A 27,770-nucleotide genomic window follows, 5' to 3' on the forward strand; every position below is an offset into this window, starting at 1 on the left:
GAAGACAAGCATCTGGCAAGATTACCAGTTCTAATGCTGACTGACTGAGTCTTCAATTAAAATACAAAATTCCTATTTTTCTATTTTCATTCAGAACACTTAATCACAATTTTATGATATGAGAAGATAAAGGTGAGATAAGAATATCTGCTGGATATCTTTACTCTGATCATTCCCAACAGGGTATGTTCAAAAATAAAATTAAAGGACTTCTGGAAGAGGTATTTACACTGCACTCAGTCACCTTAGGAGGGAACATGGGTTAGTTTCAGTGAACTTCAGTAGCAATTTCAAAGAGTGGTTAAGACCCCAGTCAGGCAACTCCTTCTCAGGGATAAAATGGCCACAATTCAACTTCTCTTTAAGTTGTCACAGCAGTCTTGTAACATTTAACTGTCCCATTAAAAAAAAATTAAATAACATTCAGACATACTTTCTCAAGCCATTGGAAATATGGCTTGAGATAAAAGTGTTCTTCCTTTTCCTGGCATTTTTGCAAAAACATTCCCATAAGATGTACCACCACCTGCCATGTCCCAGGTTACAGTCCCCCAGACTCAGACATAACAGAACGAGGAATAGCATCCTGTTACCAGTTTTAACAGGTTTAATTAAACCTCTTGAACTTCTCTTTCAAATAGAAAAAATACTTAGAGTACTACTTGGAAAAGACCACACATAGCTTCAGTTTGTTTAATTTAATAATATCTGGAACTTTGCAAACTTTATTCAGTTTGCACAACAAACTAACTGAATAACATATTCAAGAATATAACAGAGACGAGACAATCTTGTCTGGGATTACTCAATGACTGCTTCACACCAAAAACTTTCTGCCCATGTTGGTATCACCCTCTGTCCAGCACCCAGAGTCATGCTCTAACAGCCCCCTTGTTACTCAGAACCATAGCAGGTTACTGTTACAGTAGTTTCTCACTAAAACAGGTTCAGTGGGGCTAACACTTATAAATGCTAGCAATAATAATTAAAAACCCAACTCTTTTCTATTAAAGTTAAAACACAGCGGCAAACAACTCCACAGAACATTCCTCAGACTGTTCCTCTTCTGAAACAGATCTGAAGAACTTGTCTTTGATTCTTGTATTATGAGGAAACAACCATTAAATGGCAGTTGTCTTGACAACAAGTTTAAAAGTTCTTAAACAATGGTATTTTAAAATAAACGCATACACACACACTATATAGGTAGAGTTCCAAAGTTGTATTTCTATTAATAACAATTTAAAAAACAACTTCAAGCATGTTCATTACTATTTTAATGCCCAACAAGTTTGCAGTTGTAGTTAATACTAAAGCTATTACAAGAAACAACTTACATTTGATGAAAGCTTGTTTTGGGTAAAGTTAAATGGTTCCAAACAACAAGTTTTTATTACGGCAGAGAAGTGCTATACAGAATGAGAAGCACTAAAAAGCCAAGCATGTAACTAGAGTAATCCTAGTGACACAACATGCTAACACTTCAATATGGTCTTTTTTAAACTAGAATATCAGGTTAGAGTCTGTCTTTTTGTACCAAAATATTCTTTAAAAACACGCACACCTAATTATTCAGAATAGCTTATAGCAGAAACTATAGAACAGCTGGCTCATTCTTGATTCCCTAATTCAATAAAGTCTTCAGAGCTATGAAATATTACCACTAAGACGAAGCAGGAAAATTCTATTTATCTCTAAGTATATCCAGAAAAAAATACTATCATAAGATTATAACTATTTTAAACAAGTTCCTGCCTGCTTATTCTGCAAGGTTTGATTTTAGCATTAAATACTAGTTTCCAATTGCTAAAAACTTTAAAGGCATGTTGAACCAATTACAATGAACTATATATTGCCCTGAATAAAGTTACTTTTAGCATATAAAAGGATAATTGTTTCCCCTTTGTGTCTTTCCCCTACTAAATAATGGTAATGACCTCAAGGTCAGGCATTTCCAGGAGTTAATGATGGCATGGGTTAAGGGCACTCAGCTGGTCATCAGCTCCTATCCATCTGTCATTATTGCTTTTGCAATTAAGGGGTTTATTGGAGTTTCTTGTTTGTTTTATAAGCAATACTGACCAGTGTTGAATCCAAACTAGCGCTTCAAAGAAAATGCTAAGAGTTCCAGTTTATCTCTGTATAGCAGTTTGCTGTAATTTGGCCAGTACAGAGCAATCTCCAGAACGTAAAATGAACTGTCAAAGAAACTAATAAAGTCTGCAGAAATGCATCATGAACAAAAGTTTTAAAGCTGTCTACATTACTCACCAAGAGCTGGTGAGTCATGAAGTGGTCTTCGGCGTTGATTTGTGCCAGAAAACGGATAGTAGGGTGTTCCAGGTTTTCCTGAGGATGACAGCTGACCTGGACTTCCAAGCCCCATATCTGACCGAAGCAGACTAGACTGCAAAATACAAACAGAAAAGTAAAATTAAGCTCTAGAATAACTCAGTTGTTGATTTACCAGGCTATCAAACTATTAACCACACATGCTGCTCTTTGAGTTCATCACAACTTCTTGGGTTTCCAGTGCAGGTCCTAGAGTTCCACAAACATGGACTTTTAAAAATTACTATTCAGAAAATACACTATAGCATAATTTGGAAAAGGCACAGCAAGTTTGGCTGTGATCCTCCAAAAAAAAGAAAAAGTAAACATTTCAGTTTAAAACATCTGAAAGAAATCAATTCATATTTAAATTCTAAACAAAAATAATAATACTTTGTTCAGTTTGCAATGTAACACCTCTTCTATTATACAATATATACATAAATGATAAAAACTGCTAAGAGTTTATAGTGTGACATTGGGTTTTAGCACATACTTAAAAATCCAGACTTACATTACATTCATAAAAACATGGAATAATTGTCCAAAAATATAAAATGCAGACAAGAGATAAAATATTAGCTTTCTGCACAGGACATAAAAATTATGACATTTTTAAAGCTTCAAACCACCAATGTAGTTGAACCCTACCCTTTCTATGCAGTGAATACAAAATTATTCTTAAGACTTAATGAGTGCACTATATATTGTTCGGCCTCATGCTGTTTGGGTTTCTTCTGTGAAACTGAAATGAATGTTGGTGATTTATGGTAACACAGTTTTTGCATGGTTGATACTGTGCTTGGCCTTGTTTTAGTCTAAAAATCCCCATGCTTAGAGCAAAACCCACAGAACTTTTTGCACAGAAAACATACTACTACCAAGCAGTAAAAATGCATTTACTGCCTCATCACTCCTGGCTGTTGCATCCAGCTTCCTCATGCAGCAGCATCCATTCCATCGTGCACATCACTAAACACACTTTGCTTTTAGTATTTGCAAAATCAGGTAGTGTTTTAAAGGTCACCATGGAACCAGCAGCCTTCAAAAACAAGTCATTTGAGGTCTTCATACTTGGTCATGATGTAGCGCAGTCTCCCCATTCCAAAGGAGGTGAAGCAGGGCTGCCCAAGGGCAGGACAGCAGTTGTGTTTTGCCCACATTCAGACCGCTCCCTTTCCATCATCAGAGGATGCCAGGACAGAAACTGCTGACTAGGGTAACTTTTACACCAAAACAAATTTGAAGTACTACCAAGTTGAAGTTTCTCCTTTGACCCCACTGCTCCCAAGCCAGGTTTCCTCCTCCTCTCAAACTGCTTTCAAGGATGAAGACCACATATTCCCAGTGGTCCCAGAGGCTGCCAAACGTGCTGGCAGGATGGAGGTAGCAGGAACCACTCTGGCACTGCTGCCTTCAAGGGCTCTGTCAGCCCACAACAATATGTGCACAATGCACCGCGGCTCCTGGCTCCCCTCACCTTCCTTTCTGAGGTGTATGTGCCCTCCTTCATATATAAACATGTATTTTCCAGGTTATGTTATATTGTTCAAGCTGGTTCTTGCTGTCTCACGACTTGTGGAAGGTGAGGCTACCTTGGCTCTCAGTGAAGCACCAAACCCCTTCTAACTGGTACTGCACTGGGATTGCAGAAAACCCAGAGTTCATGTAAAATTACAGACTACAAATAAAACAAGCAACAACCTCAAGTGCATTTCTCCAGATAAGTGATTTTGCATCGTAACCCGGCTGAAATTTCTCTCTTTTCCTTGTCTGGTAGCTAATTTGAGCATGAAAATCTTTATCTTTTAATTGAAAAGAGGGGGATGTGAAAGAGTCATGCCGTCACAAACTGAAGGAAGATCCAGAAGTGTTAGCTATGTCTTACAAATCTATCACACAGTTTGAAGAACAAAGTTCGTAACGATTAAAAATGTTAAGGCATAAGAATAAAAAGTTTCCCCTCAACTAAATTTCTTCATTCTTACTCTTAAAATAAAATAATCTTTACATCAGAGATGTATTAAACGTATTGAAATGAGAGAGCCTTACAAGGAGTGAGGTGATCTTTGAAAAAAGTGCACAGGAAATAAGTGTGTGTGTGGTGGAACCTGCTTGTAGACTGTTTCAAGATTTGCTAATTTTGCCTTTGACAAACAGTTGATTATTTTGCAGAAACACTATGATTATCAGTATATCTGGCTTACATAGCATATGTCTGAATTTAGCAAAGTTGCTATTCTAATAATCTATTAGAGTGTGAGTGAACACTGCAGGAAACCCGGGCAATGTTTTGTGAAAAGCTGTTCCTTCAAATCAACAACATCCAAAAATTGATATCAGTTCTGCGCTTCACCCAAGACTTGACCTTGAGCCCAAGAATACCAAAGGCTGAAAGCAAAAATTCTTCACAGAGCCTGTGGGGAAGGGAAGAAAGTAGCCAAAGCAAGATCCCACTCTTCGAATCCCAAAACCTCTGAGGCTGGCAGGGAACCTCTGGAGGTCATCTAGTCCAAGCCCTGCTCAGTCAGAGCAGCTGTCAAACGCTATTAGGAACTACGTCTCATTCACTGTAAGGACAATCCCTCCTGCTCCCCCCCAGCTTCTCCTGATCACTGGCACTGATTTTCGAAATGCAAGGGATCCATACAGATGACGCCATTAAAAGGACTTGGAGGGTACTTAGTTTCTCTTTTACTGTATTCATTAAGGAGGGGGGGAAGGAGGTGACCAAAAAATAAAGACTAAAAAACTCCAGTAAAAACTCCCAAATTCACTTCTGCCAAGCCATTCCAAAAGGCGTGTGTGTGTGTGTGTGTGTGTACCTCTTCCAGACTTAACCTCCAACCTTTCCCTCCTGACATTTGCCTCCCTTGCTTTTGTCCTAAGCATTCCAGTTCTTGACAGTTTCATCAGACCCTGAATTTCAAAGCAGTATGACTACTAAAACAACACAATGTATAAGTAATATAACACATACCCAGTAAATCTCAAGCTATGCAACACACTCTAAAGAAGTTTGCTGATCTATATTGTTTGGGTAATTATTTTTAATTATAATTTAAAAAAATACAAACCCACAAAACCAACAAACACAACTCTCTTCTACCATTCCCACAATCATGTGAAGCATCTGTTTAAAATTTTATTATTGTTCCTCAGTCTTCCAAGAGAAAATAAAAATAGATGTCATTAGTTCAGCTTATTGATTCTTCTGCCTGTCTGAACCAATTGAGAAGCAATATTGATTAGGACTGATCCTTTCCTGAGGGCATCTGATAAAGAAAGGAATACAGAAATACCACTGAGGATAACAAAAAAGCTTTGTATTATCATCACCAGGCTTCTCCTGACTAAGTGCCCAAGGTCCCTGCGCAGAAGCGGATCCCTCACACACAGAGTTTGCAGCGCTCTCCATAGAGAAGGTTCCCACTCACTCCGAACCTCATCTGCCAAGCACAGATCCAATTACTAAAGAATAATCAATGACTGGTTATTCTCCTGGACGCTGCCAAGTCTTGTCTGCATTACTGTTATAAATAAACAGGCATCACCCTTAAAAATTTGCCTCTTTGAATTTTATAAGGCATATTTTCAGCTTCAAAATAAACAAGTTTATTTAAAGCATTATTTTCCGTAAGGATGTGTGTTCAATAGCCAATCAAAAAAGAAAAAAGAAACCATAAGAAAGACTTTTATTACTATCAACTAAGAGCACAGCAAGCCTGATTCTTAAGAGAACAGAGAACAAGAGGTGAATACGACTGTTTTACTTTTCAAATATATCCCTTTCAGCAAAACCAAGAAACATTTTTGACAGCCTTTGGGGAAAGAGCATGGCCTGACCAAAAAAATAAAGGCTTTTACTGGGCCACCATATAGAAAAATGCCTGAAGAAGTGAATTGCAAGGGAGTAATCTATTCAAACATTGCAAGTGTGAGACAGAGAAAAGAACCAGATCTACATATGGGGGAGTGTGTATCTATGCACCTTTGTCACAGAACACAAGTAACTTGGTATTGCAGCTACACATTGTCCACACACAGTCAGCTTCCATTCCAGCTAACAAGCTAATCAGCCATAAGCTTCAACCAAAATGGTATGCCTGAGATAAAAATCTCTTTGTTCAACACATATTAAAATGTTTTTTAATTGAGTCTTTCAAAAAATTTGAGCATAAAAGTAAGAAAGAGTTGACTACTTTGGAAGTTCTCTTTTTCAGCTCAACTCTATGAATGTTTAGAATCCAAAAGATACAATTTCATGCCAAAACACCGCTCTGCCTTCAATGAACTTCTAGGACATCAGCCAGCTGAATTCTAATATGTTGGTAAACAGTTCTTTGATTTTCTTACTTTGATATAAAAAAAGAAATGTGGACAACTAAAGGCCCACAGATGCCCTTATAAAATATTCCTTGCAGTATTCCAGCATTTAGCCTACATATAGTTAGGACAGACAAGCTACCCAGCAAAACATATAAACATTTTTAGCAAACACTCCATGCACTAACTAATATATATAAGGCTTTCCCTTTTCAAAAAAATATATTAGCTTCATGCTTCTTGGTCTAAATCTCATTCACATTCATTTCTAAAATGCAAACTTATTAGCAAACAATTTAACAACTCAGATTTCCTAGTGTAGCCTTAGCCAAACTATGCGATAGTCCTATCCAAATACAACTGTGTGCCTTTACATTATTCATTATTTTCTATCAAAAGAATAATACAGTTGAGAATAAAAGCATTAGCCCATTATATACAACTGATTATGACAGGGACATTGTGCTGGCATAATAAGGCAGGCTGCTTTGGCAGTGAAATGAGAGTTGCAACTTACCAACTGCAAACTTAGATCTTGAAGAGGCCCTGCCCCCCAAATAAATTACTCAATTAGATTTTCTTTTTCCTAGCTTGTTTTGGCTTTGTTTTTGGATTTTATTTTCCCATTAGCTTCCTTTTCCAAGAACTTCTACTTTGAGTCCCAGTAGTCAGGCTGTCCCTAGTTAAGGCAGAAAAAATGCCTGAAGTTTTTTTTTAAAAGTAATTAAGTATTTAGTTAAAAATTGAGAGCTTAGATACATTATTTTGCCAAATTAAAGTAACAATAGCACTCATCTCAATCAAATCCCTCCATTATCCTGACACTTGGTTGTAGACAAACCCACTTGGCACTTCTCAATTTCTTAGAATTACACAGAGCAGACAGTAAGTGCATTCCTTGCATTACTGTAAATTTGAAATGCTGCACTGGGTAGAGCAAAAGTTTCACATACATGTGAGCCATTCAGATGGCTTAGAGCATTTATATAATGTGTCTTAATATTTTGCACATCTTGCCATATAGGTAAACCTGACAATTTGCATGCACTACTTTAAAAAAATGTAAGAAAACTGAGAAGTCAAACTATGCTAAACTTGCAAAATCTCCCACATAGGTAATATACACTGTTACTGTGATTGCAAAGGAAAACCTAGCACAAATTTAAAACATTAACAAATAATTCCTCTGTGAGATACTAATACAGAGGTTTGGATTGCAAAAAGACCATTCACCCAAGTTCCAAGTCATGCAGTTTAAGCCAAAAATATAACCAAGATACAAGGAGTTGAATTTTACTCAGGTCTCCAGTCTTTGGAAACTGTAATGACTACGCACTCCAAAATAGGAGTTGAATTTGGAAAAACACTGACATATGATGTAAATTCATTTAAAATTTAAATTTTAGAGATATGTTTGCAATTATCAGCATGTTGTTAAAGAATTTCATCCTGAGACTATCATCAAATAGTAATGTGAAATACAGCGTTACCATTTGGAGAACAAAGGGACCCTGAATGAGTAATCAATAGCAACTGGCAGAAAATGAGGGATTAATTATGCTCCTCTCTAGTGTTTTGTCTCAAACAAGGTTTCATTAAATATATTGTGCTAACCTGTACATCTTCAAACCATTACCAATAGATTTGATCAGATACGTTTCTGGTCTGTTTCAGGAGGAGGAATGTGTCAGAATTAAAAAACAACAACAACTACAAACCACAAAACAAAAAACCAAAACAACATTGAAAGTGTTATATGATAACTTGAGCATTTTTTCTTGATCAATTTAAAGGAAATCAAGGGTTGCTAATAAAACATCTCAGGAGAGGATCTCTAACAACATGCTGATAATTGCAAACATATTCCTTGTTTAAAAAAAATACTCAGATCTTACAATCTCAATGTAGTCTCTTAAAAATTTAATTATCATCTCCTATACCTAAAGTGTCATGCAGGTTTGAGAAGATAATGACAGTCATCCATCAACTGCATCCTGCCAGTGTAATCAGGCTAATCTAGCTCACTGGAGCCAAAAACAGCTACCTAGGGTACTAAATACTCAAGTGATGCAACATCATAAACAAAGTAACAGACATTTACTTTTACTGTCTTCCCAATTAATGTTAACACTGAACAATATCAAGGTATCAACAAATTCTTTTTTTTTAAGCCACAGCTTTTCTGGATGACCATGAGCTGCTTATTCAATGGTGTATACCTAAGCAGAATCTACTACTACAGATAATTCTGTGTGTAAATACACAAACTGAGCACAGGGAGAGAGGAGAGAGAAGGAAGCAGTTTATTCAGCATTCCAGATATATTTTCTTAAGCAGTGGGAGGAGTAAAGATTAAACGTCAAGGGAAGGAAACATTTTTGCATTCCTTCTGCATCTAAATGGCTTTAAAAAACCAAACTGATATGTATTTTTTGAATGTGCCCCTTTTCCTTCGCAGTAGTGGCTTTCTCTGCTCTGATATTGCTTATTGGCAAAACTACAAATTCTGCCTTAGCTTCTAAAAGCAGCACCCTGCTGCTTTTGGTCTCCAATCCCCAAGGTTATGCTGGCTCAGCTTGTCTTCGCTCATCCCCCCAGGCAAGGTATTTTTGCATTGCTGACTGAATCCTAGGAAGACATTACTAAGCATTGTGATTACAGGTCAGGCTCCCCTCCCTTTGCCTTTGAATCTTTTTGCTACATTATGAAAACAGTAATTTGAACAGCTTCCTTACTGTGATTATACAAAAGCAGAAGGTTTGCAGAGAACTGCAAAATGTCAGAAGAAAAACAGCTGAGGGGTTACTCAACTACTTTTTAATTTTTTTGGTACCAGTCTTCCTGCTTTTCTCCATGATTACATGAGCATGAGAAGTCAACATTATAATGAAAGATGTTATGCTCAATCTTATTTACAGAAATTAGACTATAATGGATATTATAAAGCTCAAACTATCCTTGCATCTGTTTTTTCCTCTACATCTTCAGTAAAATAATTTCAAAATATTTCAGACCATCAGCAGGATGTTTCATGTGTCTGGTATGTAAGCTGTGCATCCCTCCCACACCACCAAGAGAAAAACCTCACTTGCTCAAAGCACCAAGTTAGAAAATGTGTAAGGTAATAGAATTCAGAAACTGTCATTAATATAGAAACCAGATAACTGTTAGGACTTAACATGGAGGACTCACACATTTTCATATATGATCTAGTGAAAGCAAAGTCCAGTACTAGGATGCTTGTCAATGGATGGACAAACCCAGTAAATATCTTAGGCTACTATCTCCTCCCCTTGATATATGTTATCCTTCTCTCCCTGCTCTTTAGGAATCTGTGGCATTAGGAGCACTATCATCTTGCAAAGCACCCCAACACAACTAAACCAGTGCAAGCTGGATGGTTTAGTTTCACAGAAGAGGAAGCAAAATGGCAAATCTGTCTTGTGCTTCTTTTTGTCCATTGAAATCTGCTCAAGCTACAATCTCTCCTCGCCCATCCCAGGCAGCAACCAGTAAACAGTGCAGATGCAAAGTTTGGGAAAGGACTTTCTTTCCCTGTGAAGTAAGAAAGGAAGGTAAATGGGGGCTCAACATCTTAAGTTGTTTATAGATAGAAAGAATAAACACTTCAAGAGAATCCAAAGGGCAATCCAGGTCATTCAAACAGACAGATATGGCTGGGAGAAAACAACTGAGCCATTTTTTTCTCCATCCTCCAGTCATACCATAAATTTGTAACTGAGAAGCACCCAGCTCTGAGGCAGTAAGATTAGTGGCAGACAAATAGTAATTGGCCAAAGAAATTGTATCTGCACTCTATGGTGTGACAGGCTTCCACAGCAATGTGTAAGATACTACATATATATTTTTTATATATACACGTATATTGATTTACAGTATATTAATTACCTTAAATACAATAAAAAATTAAAAGGAGGTAAGAAAATTTAAAAAAATTAGGAGGAAGCCAACCCCAAGTAGTATGAGAGAGAAGGGCAAAGACAAGTAACAGTTTGTCTGCTTAAGCCATTCAAAATGATTCCCTGCAGAACTGCTTCCCTTTTATAAATAGTATCTCTCCCCCAACTAGAACTAATTCCTAACACCTGCTACCCACTTCATTCTGGGGGTATGTCTTCCCTGATTAACTTCAGGTGGTCACCTCCAGCTCTGGAAAAAGGAATCTAGCCTGTGCTCAGTACATTTTTACTTTCTAAAAAGGTTCTGCAGGCTTCTTTTCTGTTGAGAGACAGGAGATATTTTCCCAATAGCACAATAAGTGATTCACTTCTAATAAATCATAATAAAGAGAAAGTTAATATTGTTTGATTTTACTTGAAGTAAAACAAAGCAAAATAAACTCAAGTTTGGAAATTCCATCTGCCCTTAAACTATATATCCCCTCTCCCCATCTCAACCTTTTCAGATAGTATCAGCTGGCAGAATCCAGAGTCCCTGCTTCAGTTAGCATTGTGTCAGCTTTTCCTCTAGAAGCTGTTTCCCAGAGATTGATAGCTCAGCTGTAAAACTTTGCTTTGGGGAGACACTTGATATCAAAGGTGTCAAAGAACAGGAGATTAAAAACAAAAATTTACAAAATAAATTCAGTTTGTCAGCTTTAAAGTTATACTGATTTTTAAAACCTCACACATTTAAAAGCCTTAATTTGTTTATACTTCAATAACTCAGTACTACTTGGATTTAAATTGGAATTAGGTTCTCCATACTGTTTCTAAAACTATGTGAAGAAGGAAGAAAAGCAACTGGTGCCACAGTCTGTAGTCTAAGGCCCCATAGATAAGAAAGGCCCAGAATACATTTTTCTGCCTCATTGGAAAGATTAGTCTAAATCATCTTCAAACATACTGCTAGCAGGGAGCAGGAAGAGCTTTCCTGTTGCTGTTTAACAGATATATTGGATGGAAAAATAATAAAAAGAAAAAAGAAAAACTCTTGTAAGTCCATAGCTGATGCAATCTGACATCTTTTATTTTTTTTTACACTACAAAATAGTAGTCCCTCTATACCACCTATGCTTTTTATAATTAGCATGTTTACTGTATACATATTTTTCCTTATTTTACGCAATTACATTGAAGAGTACATTTACTCTCTATTTATGTATTATTTTAAAAATATATAGTTTCAAAATATTGAAATAAAGAAAAAAAGTGCCCAAAGGGATCCAAGACACACTAGCTACAAGGTTCAGCCTAAGATTCTCCAAAGAGAGAATTATCCATACTCTAGTATCTCTTCTGCCACACTATTACTTCCTCTACTGTCTACCACCTAGGTGTGGTTTAAATACGCCTATTTCCAATTATTCTTAATATTAGCTACTTACATTTTTTATTAATTTAAATCCTTTCATTAGAGTTTTGGGATTTTTTCCCCATCTTTTCAGTAACACTACAATATCACTGGAGCAGATGGCACATCCCCAACACAGAATAGCTGCCTAATTATTTCTCTCAAGGAAGCCAAGCAGGGATAGAAGTCTTAGACACAAGCAATAAAAAAAGTTTCAGGATATGAACAGAATTCCTACAGAAAGAAATGAAAACTTCAGAACTCTGAATGCCTGTGAGAGGGCTTGCATATGCAAACTTCAGATGTACAGCAGGTTACCCAAGAAGAAACTATGAAGTCCTCACTGGTCCTACAAAGAGCCACCTAATAAATTTGATCTACACAGTTGTCCAGTACTTCTTTCATCTTCTACCAGACATCTAGTGCTCACTATCCTTCGACATATAATGCCACAAAAGCATGTTAGTAGTTGTCTAATACAATGGCCCTTGTATTAAAGTCAGAATTGTTAAAATCTTAGCAAAGCATCCTAGGAGCAACTACAGACCTGTGCTGCCATGCTGCTGCTTGGGGCTACTACACCTGCAGATCAGGAAGGGCTTGTTTTGAAGCAGCCATGTTTAGAAGTGTGATGTGCTATAAATACCTTTTACTTCTTTGACTTACACATTTTAAGAAATATCTCAGCTGTCAAATACCACTGAAACACAACTCTAACCCAGTCTTCTCAATTACTCATTTCTTTCACTCTTGCCACTTCCAAGTTTTCAGTTCTTACAAAACATTTATTTCAAATTAGATTTTTGATACTGTTTGCTTTTCCATTTTTGTCAGTATATCTTTTTTGCTCCCCACACACATTTTTATACACTCTTACTTCCTACTGTTCACATTTTTGCATGTGCTTATTCTTTCAGCTGTTTAATATCACCCGACACTTTCCTTAAAAAAAATCAGTTAATCTTCTCCATTATATTATACACATCTTAAAATTATACTGTTTATGAACATATTAAAAATACTTTTAAGTTGGTGCTATTCAGTTCCATCAGTTTTTCCCTGTGCTGCTATCTACATCCTACTATGAATACTTTTTTTCACTCTTGCTTGCATATTCCTCGTCACCTCACCAGTACCAAAAAAGTTCCCATTTGTGCCTCTGCACAATATAAGTGAGCTTTAATGCTCTCCCAGGCCAACTCCGCTGTCTGGAGTTCTACTCTTACTGCACTTCCTCAACCCCTGAGATGGCTGTCAAAGAGAGGCTGCTCTGATACTCTTTTCCCCAGCACTGCAGGATTGTTCTTCAGATTTGCATTTCCCTCAAGCTGCTTTCAAGTCTTTTTAAATTTGAAAGAGGCAAATTACCGACTATGTGACATACACTTGCAAACATTTGTTTTGCCAAAGTGATCATCTGTTAAATTGCCCAAGAAATTGGTGCTAAAGGCACTTTTTGGGTTTATTTCAAAGTTTGTATAGCTGTTTGTTAAGAAGCGACTTAAGGGGTGTTTTGCACAAAAATAAAACTTTTTAGTCTGTGAAGGATGTAACAGGTAATAAACATTTTTCATACTTGTAAATTTATTATTAAATACAGTGCTAAATTTGCAGACAGCAAGATGCAAACCTTTAATGTTCAACATTAAATTGTGAAGAACGTTGCTCTTCAGTTAATTAACAAAAACCACAAATTTTTGCTAAGAAATCATCAGTATGAATCTCAGGTTCTCAATACCTATCCTGTATTAAATTCTGTCATATTTTTCAGCACAAACAAGTCAAGCATACAAAAATGCAGCTTTCTCTGACTGGCACCCAGATGAGGAGAATGTATCTGTGTTGAATGGTAGCAAAGGTGGAAGATGGATGAGTTTCTTCCAACTTATTTTAATAATCAGTGAGAAGTCACCTAATTTTTTCTCCAAGGTACTACCCAAATAACAGCATTCATGTAAAGTAATTTAAGGAACAAAAGATGCTCTGAAGAAGTACAAAGGCCACTACATCTGTCTTAAAATTCCAGTTAAGCGTATATTTTTTCCTGATAATGAAGAAACTGCTAAAAATTCGTAAAAGTTGTCTGAAATAATGTCTCAATATGTTTACTTGAAGTATATTCCCATAAGGAGCACTAAGTATAGTGCTAATGTGCATAAAATGCTACTGTCATACTGCAAAATTCAGGCTAATTTAATAATGCCTGATGTGCCTTACATCATGTTGCAATGATGCAATAATATGCTGCTAAATGAGTCACCTCACATTAGCTTCACAGCAATAGCAGAGCTGATGGCTATTGAAGGGAAAATGGTGTAGCAATATTACTGGAAACATTGATGGATTAGCTTTCTATTGGATTTTTTCCTTCATCTAAAAAATAAAGATTCCAAAGCAGCCTTTTTTTATTACCAATATGCACAAAATTCACAAATAATAGCAGCAGGAATTAGTTAAAAATCCATCTGCCACTAATAAAATATATATCATGTACACAGCATCATATGAATTCTTCATATACTGTGCAGCACTATATTTCATACTGTATGATAATATATGTATGTAATGTACTGTATATTGTAGTAAATATTTTACGCAGTATTACACTTTCACATAGACCAACGTATTTGATCAACATAATCCATAGCTCCTTCCAGGATTCATGTATTTTACAGATTTTATCCTCAACTTTTTTCTAAAAGGGTTTTATGACATTTAAAGTCTCCCATCATCATATAGAGAGTTAGCAAAATAAAGTAAATTAAGATGCGTATCTTTACAGTAAGGTTACACTTTAAACAAAAACTGGTGAATGCCTCTTTAGTTCTTGTCTGACATCCATTACATTTACACTTGATTTTAGCCGCTTTCTGGCACATGGGATAGTATGTGGACTTAACATTATGAAGTAAGGGTACATATGTCATCTCCACATGTCAAAAAATCCATAATGTGTATTTTTCATGCAAGATTATTTAGAATTGAAGTAGAAATTAAGGGGATAGTCACAAATAATTTAATGTCTTCAGCCTAGTGATGTCAGTGGGGAGAGAGAGACTTGACCAGGCAGATGAGAACAGGCACTGCTAGGCTGAAGAAGCATCCCTCCGCCTGTCTGCCAATTAGCCAGGGCACTTACAGGCTCGTGGGGATAAAGTTAGCTTCTGTGAAGACCCACAGAAACAATTAGAAGAATTAGTCTAGCAGCTACACATGTACTGCACATTTATCTGAATTTCACTTTGAAAATAGTGCAGATTCCTGGCTTTCTTAGAGCTCAGACCTGTCAAAGCAATGTGCAGTGACAGCTGGGTACCGCTTTGATGATACTGGTAACAGTTGTGCCTTCAGCATCTGAAGCCTGTGCTCCTTTCTTTTATATAAGCTACAGTTTTCAATATTAAATGATATAAAGTGTTTTCTTCAGATTTGTGTAAACAAGAAGTTTTCTGAAAACTTAATCTATATCCAGTTTCAGATTTGCGAAAAGATGCTGTTCCCCAGTCTGCAGTTACACAGCTAACAGGAATGCTGGAATCCCCCACTAAAATCACAAAATACCCCCTCTCTCCAATTCAAAGACACAAATAGAGACATCATGTCAAGTCATGTAGCAGAACATTTCATCCTGACCCCAAAATACAGTTTTTAATCTAAAAATCAGCTCCACATATATCTCTATTTGTCATCTTACTCATCCCCTTAGAGTCTATAGAAAAAAAGGCAGAGTTGGAAGGGTGCAGAATATAGTGAAGACCTGGCACAAGGAGAGGAGTACGCACTAACATACAAATAAAAACAAAAAAAAGAAGAGGATTCAGACCCTGATTGCCAAGCACTAGACAAACATGTTTTAACGAAACACAGAGACATACACCATTAGCCTCATTAAGACTAACACTGAAAATTAACAAAAAACACAGCTTAAGACAAATGCAACTACCTTACTCAACACTGTTATTTGCATTAATGGGCCCAGTGCAAAGTGCTATACCCTAAGATGCTCCTTCTTGGCTTGCTTAAAACACCTGATGGAAATACAACCTCAAATTAGAGACTTCCCATTTGGTAAAATATTAATCAATTAGCCATATTTACATTTTTGTGACCAAATTTTACACCCAAATCACATTTCTTTATCTAAGTTGCTTAGATTTCCAAGCTACAATGCAAATCAATCAGCCTAAATATAAAGCCTGCAGGTAGCTAACAGTCCCTACAAATCACTGTTTAGATACTTTTCAGTAAAGGCTGAGAAGTGACAGTATGAGTCTTAAGCATCTGAGTTTAGAGCAGTCTTGAAAGTTTTCCTTCCAGACCTCTACTAACTTAATAGGAAGTAAAAATCAGAACTCATCACCCATCTAGAGGGGGTTATTAATATAGCATTTACAGCAATAACATATGATTAGGACATTGGTAAGAGAAAAATGGTTTAGAGAGTATTTGGACAAGTTAGGCATTTGCAATGTATCTGTACTCAGTAAGATACCCAATTACACTGCCTTTTACCCTTCTTGCAATTTCAGAAACTTTATCTGCTGTCTCTGCAAATTCATGGTTCAGAGAGTGCAGAGACTAAAAAAGAATAAGGTTGGTTCGTTTGTTTTTCCAGGGAGGAACAAAAGCAGAGGTCTGTAATTCCTCAACAACTTAAGTTTTGAGGTTTTTTGAAAAATACTGGAAGAAATAGACTGCCCACACTAGAAGATAATGAAGAAGTGATATGGATTCAGCTGGAATAAACTATGTCAAACCAATCTCCTTTCCTTCTCAGAGAGCATAAGAAGTGTTTTAATAAGGCTTTTACTACCTTCACATTGCACAGGTGAACTAAAGAAGCAAGGATAACTCTAACTACCACTGAACACAGAGTGCAGCTGTTTAAAAAACAGTAGCTAGGAGTTCGTGATCAACACTGCGTGAATACATTAACTGAGACTTTGCAGGCGTCTCTTTTGGGCACGATTCCACCTCTTAATTAGTGACTTGGATGAAAAATGAAGACCACATTTACTAAATGAGCAAAGCAAATAACCCAGAAGGATCTATAAATGCAGTGCAAGCCTGGCATTCAAAATTGCACTGACAAAGTTAGAGAAGGTAGAAGCAATGTGTTAAAAAGTAGATATATTTTTGCATATGGAACCCGTAAACTTAAAAATATAGGCTGAGGAATGACAAGCTGGCCAGCAGTACCATAAGAAGGTATTAGAAAATTTTAGACCATCACCAATCAAAGTTCTCAGATATCAGATATTTGTTATGGAAAAGGCAAAGAGCACATGGCAAAAAATTAACAGTACTGTCAGAAAGATACAGGAAATGTCTTTTTGCCATTGTCCTTTGCTCAGTTTAAAACATTGGAATTCCCTAGGGTTGTGAATCTACTGGAGAACATCTAGAGCAGAGCATAAGCTTTTCTACCAGTATTTCAATCTAAAATAGACCCTGCTACATATCCACTAGTTGAAAATATACCTGCACTATATTCTGCACTACACACACTAATGTAAAAACTAACTAAATGTATGTCTTATCTTTTCCAAGAACTCACCATCTTAATAGACTGGATTTACAGCCCCTACAGACTTAAGGGAATATATAGATCATTCTCTGCATCCACTGTCTGCAAGACAAGTTAGATGCTCTAATTAAAATATTTAGATAGGGTGTTAGGGAAACTTTTTAAGAGTAAGTGTGTTTAAATAATGGAAAACAAAACCCAGTATGGTCATGCAGTCTCCTCCACCTCTAGAGTTTTTTGAGAGCTGACTATGTGAGCACCTGGCAGGCACAGTGCAGTTGATTCTTCACTCAGACTGTCAGAATGACCTCTCACGATCACTTTCGACCTTCTCAGCTACAATAGCTTTCAAATATTGTAGCTACAGTGAGAACTGTATTTCAGACACTGCCATGGATTTACTGAAAATATTAAAAACCCAAAAAAGATACATGCATTTCACCATGTTCCAAGTAAGCAAATGATTTCAAACAGTCAGATTTAACCGATAAGATAAAATTAAAGTACAAACTGTAACTTATCACATACATTTAAATGGAATTAAAATGTAATTGAAAGCTAACTCTATGATAATTTTATACTATTCTGAATACAAAACCAAAAGAGGTTTACCTACAATAACATTTTTCCCATATACTGAAGACATTTTAGAGAGAAGAAACTAAGGAAGAGGAAATAATAGGAAGCATATAAAAAAATAAATAGCAGAAGTGAGATTAGTAGAAACAAATGTGTAAGATTTTAGCTTAAAAATATCTACATGTAAAAAATTAATATTAAATGGTACTAGATATGAACAATTAGGAGATATAAAAGCATTTTCCTCAGTGAGAAGCCAAACAACAGAAATTACACTCATTACCACAAAGCAAAACATAATTTTATGCAAAGTTAACAAACTCATTTTCCAATCTAGAACATGAACTTAATGAAAGAGTAACATGGAAATTAATTTGCATCCAAACTCACGTCAAGTTTAAGTTATTATATTTAAATATGGTACATACTGAGTTATTTGAACAATAGTAATAACCCTAACACAATGTTCTACTGTCTAGACTGGCAATGCTGTGAAGCTCATAACTTGAACTGAAGGAGGTATACTGTTTTTTCTGAGAATGTTACTAAAAGCTCAGCCATACAGCTACAAATGGGTCTTTGTTCGCCACATCTGTGTTGCAGAGAAGTAGTAAAGGCTGCAAGAATGATCCTTTCTTAATAGGGAAAGTGATGTTAGGACTGCATTGCCACATGGTGCTGCCCATTCACACTTGACAAACTAATAGTTAAGATTTGGAACTGAGGTGTCAAGCTCCTATGCTAAGTTTTATCCTCCAGAAGAAAGATATTCCTGAAAATATCAGCTCAAAGCAAGCAGTCTGCTTACAGTAAAATTAAAAATCATTCCTCTTTGAGAAAACAAGCATAACAAATTAATTTCTTAGAATTAAAAACATAATATATTAGTTATTTAAATATTTGTCAACAAATACTGAGTGTAATCAAATGCTAATTATACTTTTTAAACATTTAAACTTCCTGTACATTCAAAACACTTTTAAACAGAGCTTTCTTAATGTGGCTCATTAGAAGTAACATGGAAAAAAATTTAACTCTAGAAATGAGGATTTAGAGACATAAAAAGAAAGTTTTCTTAATTAAAAAAACACATTCAAAACCACAAAACAATACAGTATTAGGCTGCATAACCTAATAGTTAAAAATTGAAAGCCTAGTACACTGTTTTCCTTAAAAAATACATGATCTCTGCTAGGAGTAACAACTAACTAATGAACTATAGTCAGCAATTGCCACTGTTTTTTTAGAAATCAGATGTGAAAAATTCTAGCATCACAGACCATTCGTAATGAGTACTGGTCTGCAACTCTGTTTGAAGACTTGGAGAGAGAAATTAATAACTGCAAAGAATAAGAAAACTCATTTCATTAGGATATGTAAGAAAGATGCGACACGCGCAACCGGAACACATTGCTCAGTACGTTCAGACTAGCCACAATCACCCTTTTACTAAAAACATAGAACTTCATGGTCATGAACTACAGAACGAGTTTCACTTGCATGTAGCAAAATATCTCCTCTAAGAGGAAGGTAATCTGACCACACAGAACCCAGAAAATTTGCTCTGCAAATTATGGAACACATTCTTGTTTATGATGTTTGGTAGCCTGACACGTATTAGTAACTTAAACTGAATATAAGTTTAGATTGTTACATTTGCTTTGAATCATCACTATACTTACTTGGCAGCCTGGTAACCCCGTATCTCTGCCGTACAATGGAAATGGACCTCTATCCGAGGTTTTTCCTACAAAAGAAAGACATTTGAAATTAGATTAATCTTAGAATCTGCTGGACATATGTATCACTTTTCCCTACGTCCACAATTCAGAAAATCTGTTAACATCATAGTAAATTTACAAAAATTAAGTTACATGAATAAAAGTATGCTTTTTGCATGTAAAGCTCTCAAACAGCACTTCTGCAATAGATGACATACTTACCTAACTCCATTTCTTATGTAAATTATGTGTATAGAAGAACTACTGCAACTTTTATTCTTATAAAATCTCCCTATCAGTATGTTTGAATAGAAAGGGCAAAGGTCCAGCTTCACTGCCATTATTAATGTGCAAAGGTAGAGAACACTTTCAGACATTTCTCCTTCCTACATGAATCAAACACATGGCTGGTATCATCTGAGGTGATTAATATACTAAACAGTAAAATAGAGCAAACAAAACCCCACGAAAAGTAAACAAAAATTTCAATTTAGAACAATACAAAAACGCACATCAAACTTCAACCATGGCCGAGTCATTCAGATCTTGACACTCATCCTTTAAATCCTTAAAATCCTTTTGTGTCATGTACATCCCAGTCAGGTACAAAACTCAAGGAATAACTAGTCAAGACACCAAAACAGACTCTTGTCCTCTGCCATAGATGCACTATTTGCCTGCAGGGAGCACAGACTGAACACAGCAGAGCCACCACTCTCTGACATCGCTATGAGAGGTTACAAGACATTGGCAATGTATTTATCAATTCCAGAAAAAACTAACTAGTGTTGAATTTGTTGGCTATGCCACCAAATTGTCACGTTTGTATATTAAATTCAGTTCTCCAGTAGGGCTCAGAACTTTATCAATCAAGATTTTTTTTTTTTAAATAAATTAATTCAAGTCTCTGCTGAACAATGTCAAGAATCAGACAATCATCAAGTGTGTAACAGAAGACAGCAAGTGCATACGCCTGCCCTAATTATGACACAGTTAGAAGAAACACCCCAGAACACCATTCAGAGCATTAATAAACTGTGATGCCTATTTGAAAAATCTTTTTACCCAACTAGGCATTCCCTTTTCTAAACAAGGTGTGTGTCATCCAGTCCTCACAAGAAGAAAAAGTAGCCTTTCTTACACCTGCCTGTCCCAGTGACAAATGGCTCCAGGCTATTGCAATTGCTCTCCTAGAACAGGACTCCCTTTGCTTTTTCTGATCTTCTCTCTTACTACCAAAAAAATCCATAAATGTAATTTCATACGAGGAAATATTGAAGTATGTTTATTTTAAAAGGGCACCTTGTGTAAGCAGAGAGGAAGTCTGAATCTCTTTGAACAACATCTTTGTAAGATTATAATCTTAGTAACTAGAGGTAGTCTAGTCAACAATAGTTTGCTTGAAAAATGGCATCTCTGTTGTAACAAAGGAAGGAAAAAAGAACATTTTTCTGCTGAAGCAATTTGCCTCTAACAACTACCAGGCACCAAGCAAATAAAATACCTAGCATGCAAAATTATATGAAGTAGGATGAATCATGCTGTTGATATTAAACCAGACTCAGCATTTTCTTTCCAGAAAATGAGAATCTTGTACCACATGATAAACAACTTTGACTGAAGTACACAGTATTCCAAGCAGGCTTTAAAACAAATATTTGTACAAGAGTCAATTACAGAGGCTAGAAAAATTATTTAAATTATGGTTTGTGTAGCAAGCAAGAAATTGTTAGATAAGAACGCATAAAGTCATGTTATTTAAATGTTATCACTTAAAAAAAGTTTGGTGGGATCATACTAAAGGAAAAAAATTGATTAGAGGAGTCAAATCTATACTCAATTTGGTTAGAAGAAATTATCAAGAAAAGTAAAGGCTGCCTGATGCTGCACTGCCTAAATATTTATCATGAATTAGAACTAGAACAATGTACCATTTAGCCTGTGTTCAAAGGCTAAGCTTTTCTATGAAAGGTTTTTTTGGAAAGTGACCTATGATCTATTACAAGATGGTGCCTTTCCTAGCAAGAGTCTCTCAAACATATCCCAGTGCAAGCACTTAGATATGATTCTCAAACCTCCAATAGTGTCACCGCATTAAAGGTACACATTTTTAAACAACATCAACCAACAGGCACAGACTGCAGAAACACATGTTGTGCCCACACTCAAGTCCTATTCATTCTTCTCTCTTGGATTGTGGAACCACACCCAGTTGTCCCTTTTGCAGGACTGGAGAACTGTACTAGTGCCATGATGTTCACATTGACATAACAGAACAGGAGAGAGTTGAGTTGTCCTGGGCAATGCTACAGCACGTGTCACATTCATGAGAGAACAGGCAGGACTCCACCTTCAAGCTTCACTGATACTACATCAAAAAAATGTTTACTTATCAAAAGAAAGAGAAAATACTTAGCAACTACTCCAGATAGTACTTGAAAGGTGAGTGTTTACAAGTTTGAGAAGATTATTTCCTCGTTGGTTTAACAAACAGGTAAGTTCCACATAATGTCTGATCAATGCATGGGCAGTCTCTGGAATCCAATAAAGATCAAATAACCTCCTAACTTACATGCTTCAAAAGTTACTGTGCTGTCATTTTAGAAGCAAAATCTACACCTTGCTTACATCATGGTAAACTTTTCAGGTTACATATTGGTAGCTCTATAGCTCAGAGCTTTGTCCTCCAACTGGATTTACAGAATCAAAGAATTTTTGGAGTTGGAAAGGACCTTAAAGATCATCGAGTTCCAACTCCCCTGCATGGGCCCGGACACCTTCCACTAGAACAGGCTGCTCAGAGCCCCATCCAGCCTGCCCTGAACACCTCCAAGGATGGAGCCCCCACATCTCTGGGCAGCCTGTTCCAGTGTCTCACCACCCTTAGACTGAAGAACTTACACCTGATCTCTAACCTAAACCTCTCTTTTTTTCAGTTTAAAATGATTACCCCTTGTCCTCTCACTGCAAGCCCCTGTAAAAGTCCCTCCCCAGCTTTCCTGCAGGCCCCCTTCAGGTACTGGAAAGCCACTATGAGGCCCGTGTTTCTATCAATAAATACTTTAATGACCTAATCGCTACCTAACAGGCTTAAAGGCCCAGCATTATGGAGTTAAAAGAAACCCAACCAAGAAAATCCCACTAAGCATTTTGAACCACAAATATTTTCTAACTTCATAAACTTAAAATCTTAACACATTCTGTATGAACTCCAACATTAACAGGCACTTAGTAAATAATTATTTTTCTCTTGCAATGGCTTGTCTAAAATGTGATATGATCACGACTTAATATAGCTGTTGAACACCACACAAGGAATTGTATTCCATAATAAATCTATCTGTATAACAGCTGTGCAGCCTAAATGCTCTTACCACAGAATGAACTGAAACAGTGAGCTGCAAAGTGATAGCGAGCTGAAAGCAGCACCACATTAACTCAGCTGAGGACGACTTCAGTGTCTGTGCAATGCCTGCCAGGAGCAAACCAGCCTTTCCCCACAGGTCCTAGATACTGCTTGCTTTACGAGAGGATGACAGAACATAACTCTGCAAAAAACTACTTTAATTCCCACCATTTATTTTTTTACAGACTAAACATCTTTCTATGCATTGCTAAGAATTTATTGGGTTGGCAACGTGGAAATCACCAACATTTTTAAACGAAGCAATGTTTATCATCCAGTAAGAACACCACAGGGACCACAGCTGGCAGCTGCTCTGTTTGTCAGACATGAAGTGTGTCTGCCCTCCTTCTACAGAGAATGAGCTCTCAGGGAATCCTGAAGCCTGTTTTTACAGTTTCTAATCATAATTTCATCATTGACAATACTGTAAACTGGTCACAACAGATAGCCTACCCAAAAGTCAGTTTATAACAGAACACTGTTGATACCTTTGAGGGTATTTTTTTCTTAAGTTACTAAACTGGTGTGGGTAGATTTGGCTAGAAATCAATTTTTATACTTCTTTCTTCCCCTCCACATCCTGGAAGAAAGTAACCAGCAACTTAGTCTTTGCTACTCAAGGAATTAACACATTCAAATAATTTTTCACATGCAGATCTAATACAACAAGGAGCAAGCTGCCAGAGCTTACTGACAGGTGCATACAGATGATGCAAGAAAAATACTCAAAGTGAGTATTTTCCTACAACTTGTCACAAAGTAAAAGGAAAATACATAAAGTTTACAGAATAACATCATTGTTGCCTCCAGTAGAAGCCTATTCTTTATTTTTTTTAAATGTTCGTGTTAAAAATTGTTATCAGGCAATTATTCAGTATGGTGAAAAAAAATTATGTTTTATTAAAACACAAAATCAGCCCTGCTCCTAGGATATGGTGTGCTGCCTTCTTCCTAGAGGCAAGACGGACTGACACATGCAGCCATAGAAGTTTTGCTGTTTTACATTTCCCACAGCACTGGAGAAATTATTTCTTTCTCTTCTACTGCTATATAGGCATACTCATTAATAGAGGCTGTCACAATCTTAGACCTACAGTCTTATCTCTAATATTTTAAAGGTACATAACATACATGTATAAATTGTGGATACACAAAAATATTAACATACATTTCTCCTTATAATACTTGTGACCAAAACTCACAGAAGTTAAATGAGATATGAAGGAACACAATTTGAAGAAAGTGCTTAAAACAAATGACCTCCTATTCTCTTCACAACAATTTGTTTAAGTGTTATTGGCTAACGGATGCCAAGCCTGCTGCTGGCTACACTGAGGGTGTTTAACAAGCCAGTGCCAACGAGTGCAGCTGCTGGACTTACAGCACCCTCCTCCTGTTCATCCCAAGCCAATTTACTCACTCAGCTATGAACAATGAAGCAGCAACACAGGAAAACGCCAAGTGCAAGTGAGATTAGTGATAAACTACAGGATCCTTACAGAGGTCAGCAATTAGCAGGTCCCCACTCGTAATCACTTCCCTACCCTAGCCTTTATGTCATCACACCTCCATCCTAGCCCAGCCTTCTGACTGCAAGCAGCTTTCCAATCAATTACCCTCGAAGTCTCGCAAACTCATCCAACACTGTCTTACCTTTTAATAAACCAGTCAAACTTACACCATACAAACTATCTGCAAACTCCTAATAGATTTTGAACCTTCAGCTTATTAAGTAATTAATACATAACATCACATTACTGGATTTTGCAATAAAGTAACAGAAGAAAAACCACCAATATTTCACCAGGAATGCCATGCCCAAGGGATGATCAGCAATGCAGTCTATACAGGCAATCATAAGAACATTGGCCTATGTGTTCTTGAATAACAGATAAGGAAATGGTATGTACAGACTGTGACTAGTGAAAAGAACACATTTTCAATTTAAATTTTTTCCTATACTATGACCATTTCTAAAACAAATTTTTGCAATATGGGAGAAGAAAAAGTTTAGCAAAGCTTGCTTTTAGTACTGTGGATTTGCTTTCTACTCCTTATTTCAGTCAAAATTTTGAAAGACCATGATCCTACAGAACAACTCCAATAAACTGCAAGAAGCAAAAGATTATGATTGTGAATGAGACTTTTGGGACTTAATTGTCCAGTCTCAGGTCTGCCAGGATTCACCTGGCATTTCGTAGGATTGTCCATGCCATAAATTCCTATTTGTAAGATAGCATTATAATTCTGTTATCCAGTTCTGTTACTTATTTGGAGCAAGAACTGCTTTTCATATCTAAATGATCCAAAATATGGGAATTCTGAAGGTGGAATTACCTGGAATCAATTTCCCATTATAATGGTTTCAATACAGAAACAATGCTTTGGACAAATACTAAATTATTGCTTTTGTTGACATTTGGACAGGATCACATGGGGAAAAAAATAATAAATCTGTTGTGCTTTCCAAAGATTAGAAAAGTTCAGATGTTCTTTCATGCTTGAAGCTGTGTGGTCCCTTGCAAATGTCTTTTGCTTTAAAGAATTCTACTGATTTAACTGACCAGGCAATAAATCTCACAGTACATTTATTAAGACATTAAACATGTAAGTCAAGGGATTTCTCACAACTTCTTTATGCAATATTTTAAAAAGAAACAATGTCAGTATGATAAGTGATATTAAAGAACCTGCTTCCCAAAGACAAGCCTTTTATACTTTCATCTCATTGATTTGTAAGTACTTCTAAGAGAAGATGGGATATTTTGTCAGTTTGCAGAGCACTGCACAGATCTTGTGCTATAAAAACAATTTATTAATGCTCTTATGTACTTCAAATACACAGGAGGTAAGGGCGGACTTAATTCTACATTATATTTGGACTGACCCCATGAACTTGTTATTTATATGCTCATGTCAAACTGAGAACATTTCTATTCCTCCAGTGGCTGATCCATGAAGGTTCCTCCCTCACTGCCATCCCTGTCCCTCCAATTACCAGGCTTAAACTGTGCTAACTAACAAATCAAATGTTTGCAAGGCTAAAAGAGACTGAAGTCTCTGGCATGAAGATGCACATAAGTAACTAAAGGCAAGTGGAAAAGAGGGAGTACAAACCTCTTGAAGGAAGAAATAACTTTCTTTTCCTTCTCTCTCAAGCGTATGTGGGCAAGTACCTGTGAACCAATAATTCCTGATAGCCATTCTGTGTTTTTGGTTTCAATTCTCTACTACTATGTCCATCCTAGGATAAACTAAAATAATGTTACTGCTCTAATAACCCATTGATATGTGCTATGCATGGACAAAATATCTGTGGGAGAAACATGCTTAAAATTACTATACTAAAAATACACTAAATGTGAGGAAAATCAGGGATGTACTATATCCAGAAGACAATAACCAAATGGAATATACACATTCCACCCTGACGACAAGAAGGCATTTCACTTACTCACCTCACTTATCTACCCCATGTATTCATAGAGTATCCAAGTGTCTTCACTTTGTCTATTAAAACGATTCACCCTTTGCCAATCTTTTCCAAGGGATTTAGTTGAAATTTTCAAGCAGCTAAGATGCTACTTCCAACTAATTTTAAAAGCAGCCTTTGCTCTCTTGGTGTGGAATTTGTCCCAGATCTAAGGGTAAATACTCAGCTTTTATTAGTGACTTTGAACATCAAGTACATTATTAAATCTAAAGTCAAGAAGATTTTATAATTAGAAATGAATAAAGAATCCACACTCTACAACAAAATGCTACACCTGTTTCCAATTAAAATATTATTTTGGTGACACTACTTACTACAAATTCCTAAATTACTTTATATATATAATTATATAAAAAATAAAAATTACTTACTTCTGTAGGCATCTACAGCTCTGCTCAAAATGTAAGATCTATTAATTCACATAAAACTTGAAGTCAGCCTTGTCAACAAAGAAAGATTCCCTCCTCACCCATTCTCTATATAAACACAGGTACAAACATGACAAGCCATTTATGATCACCTCCCATGAGGCAGCTGGTGAAAGCATATACCAGTAGTCTGTTGGACAGAACTTTTGGCAGTTCTTATCTGGATTACTTGCTTATTCAAGCTCCACTCTTCCCAGGCAATACAGACAACCCAGTCATATAGAGAGAGGTTTGTAAATCAGGTGTTCCCGAACTGTTGTCTCCAGACTATCAGTAGCTGCTAAATTGCCAAAAAAAACCACAAAAAAAACCAAAACCAAAAAACAAACCCCACAAAACAAAACCCAAAACAAAACCAAGAAAACCAAACATCAAACATCCATTAGATGCAAAACAGTTTTCAGACAAAACAAAACAACACATTAAGTATTTTCCAAGTATTACTGCTACAAGAGAACAATTTCTGCAGGCACTGCAAAGTAACCAAATTTATCTGTTAAAACAGGAGGGGAAATCCTCACTAGACAGTGCCTGACACGAGCCATCCCGTTTGGGGGTTGAAAACTGCTAACTATTCACATGCACTAGATGCAAGCACACCAAGCCAAAAGAAGGTGAAACAAAAACCCCATAAATAATAGTTAGT

General features: G+C 36.4%; 1 protein-coding gene across 8 annotated transcripts in view; it reads right to left on the reverse strand.

Moving 5' to 3' along the window:
* TCF12 (transcription factor 12) overlaps window positions 1-27,770 on the reverse strand; it is a 162,498-nt gene that overhangs the window by 52,553 nt on the left and 82,175 nt on the right. For all 8 annotated transcript variants that reach the window (XM_051629004.1, XM_051629002.1, XM_051629001.1 and 5 more), the window contains exons 7-8: window positions 19,759-19,823; window positions 2,272-2,407 (exon numbers count right to left, since the gene is read on the reverse strand). In XM_051629004.1, the coding sequence (XP_051484964.1) occupies window positions 2,272-2,407; window positions 19,759-19,823 (201 nt within the window). The remainder of the gene's footprint in view (window positions 1-2,271; window positions 2,408-19,758; window positions 19,824-27,770) is intronic.

This window comes from Apus apus, chromosome 10, assembly GCF_020740795.1.
Source record: "Apus apus isolate bApuApu2 chromosome 10, bApuApu2.pri.cur, whole genome shotgun sequence".
NCBI lineage: Eukaryota > Metazoa > Chordata > Aves > Apodiformes > Apodidae > Apus > Apus apus.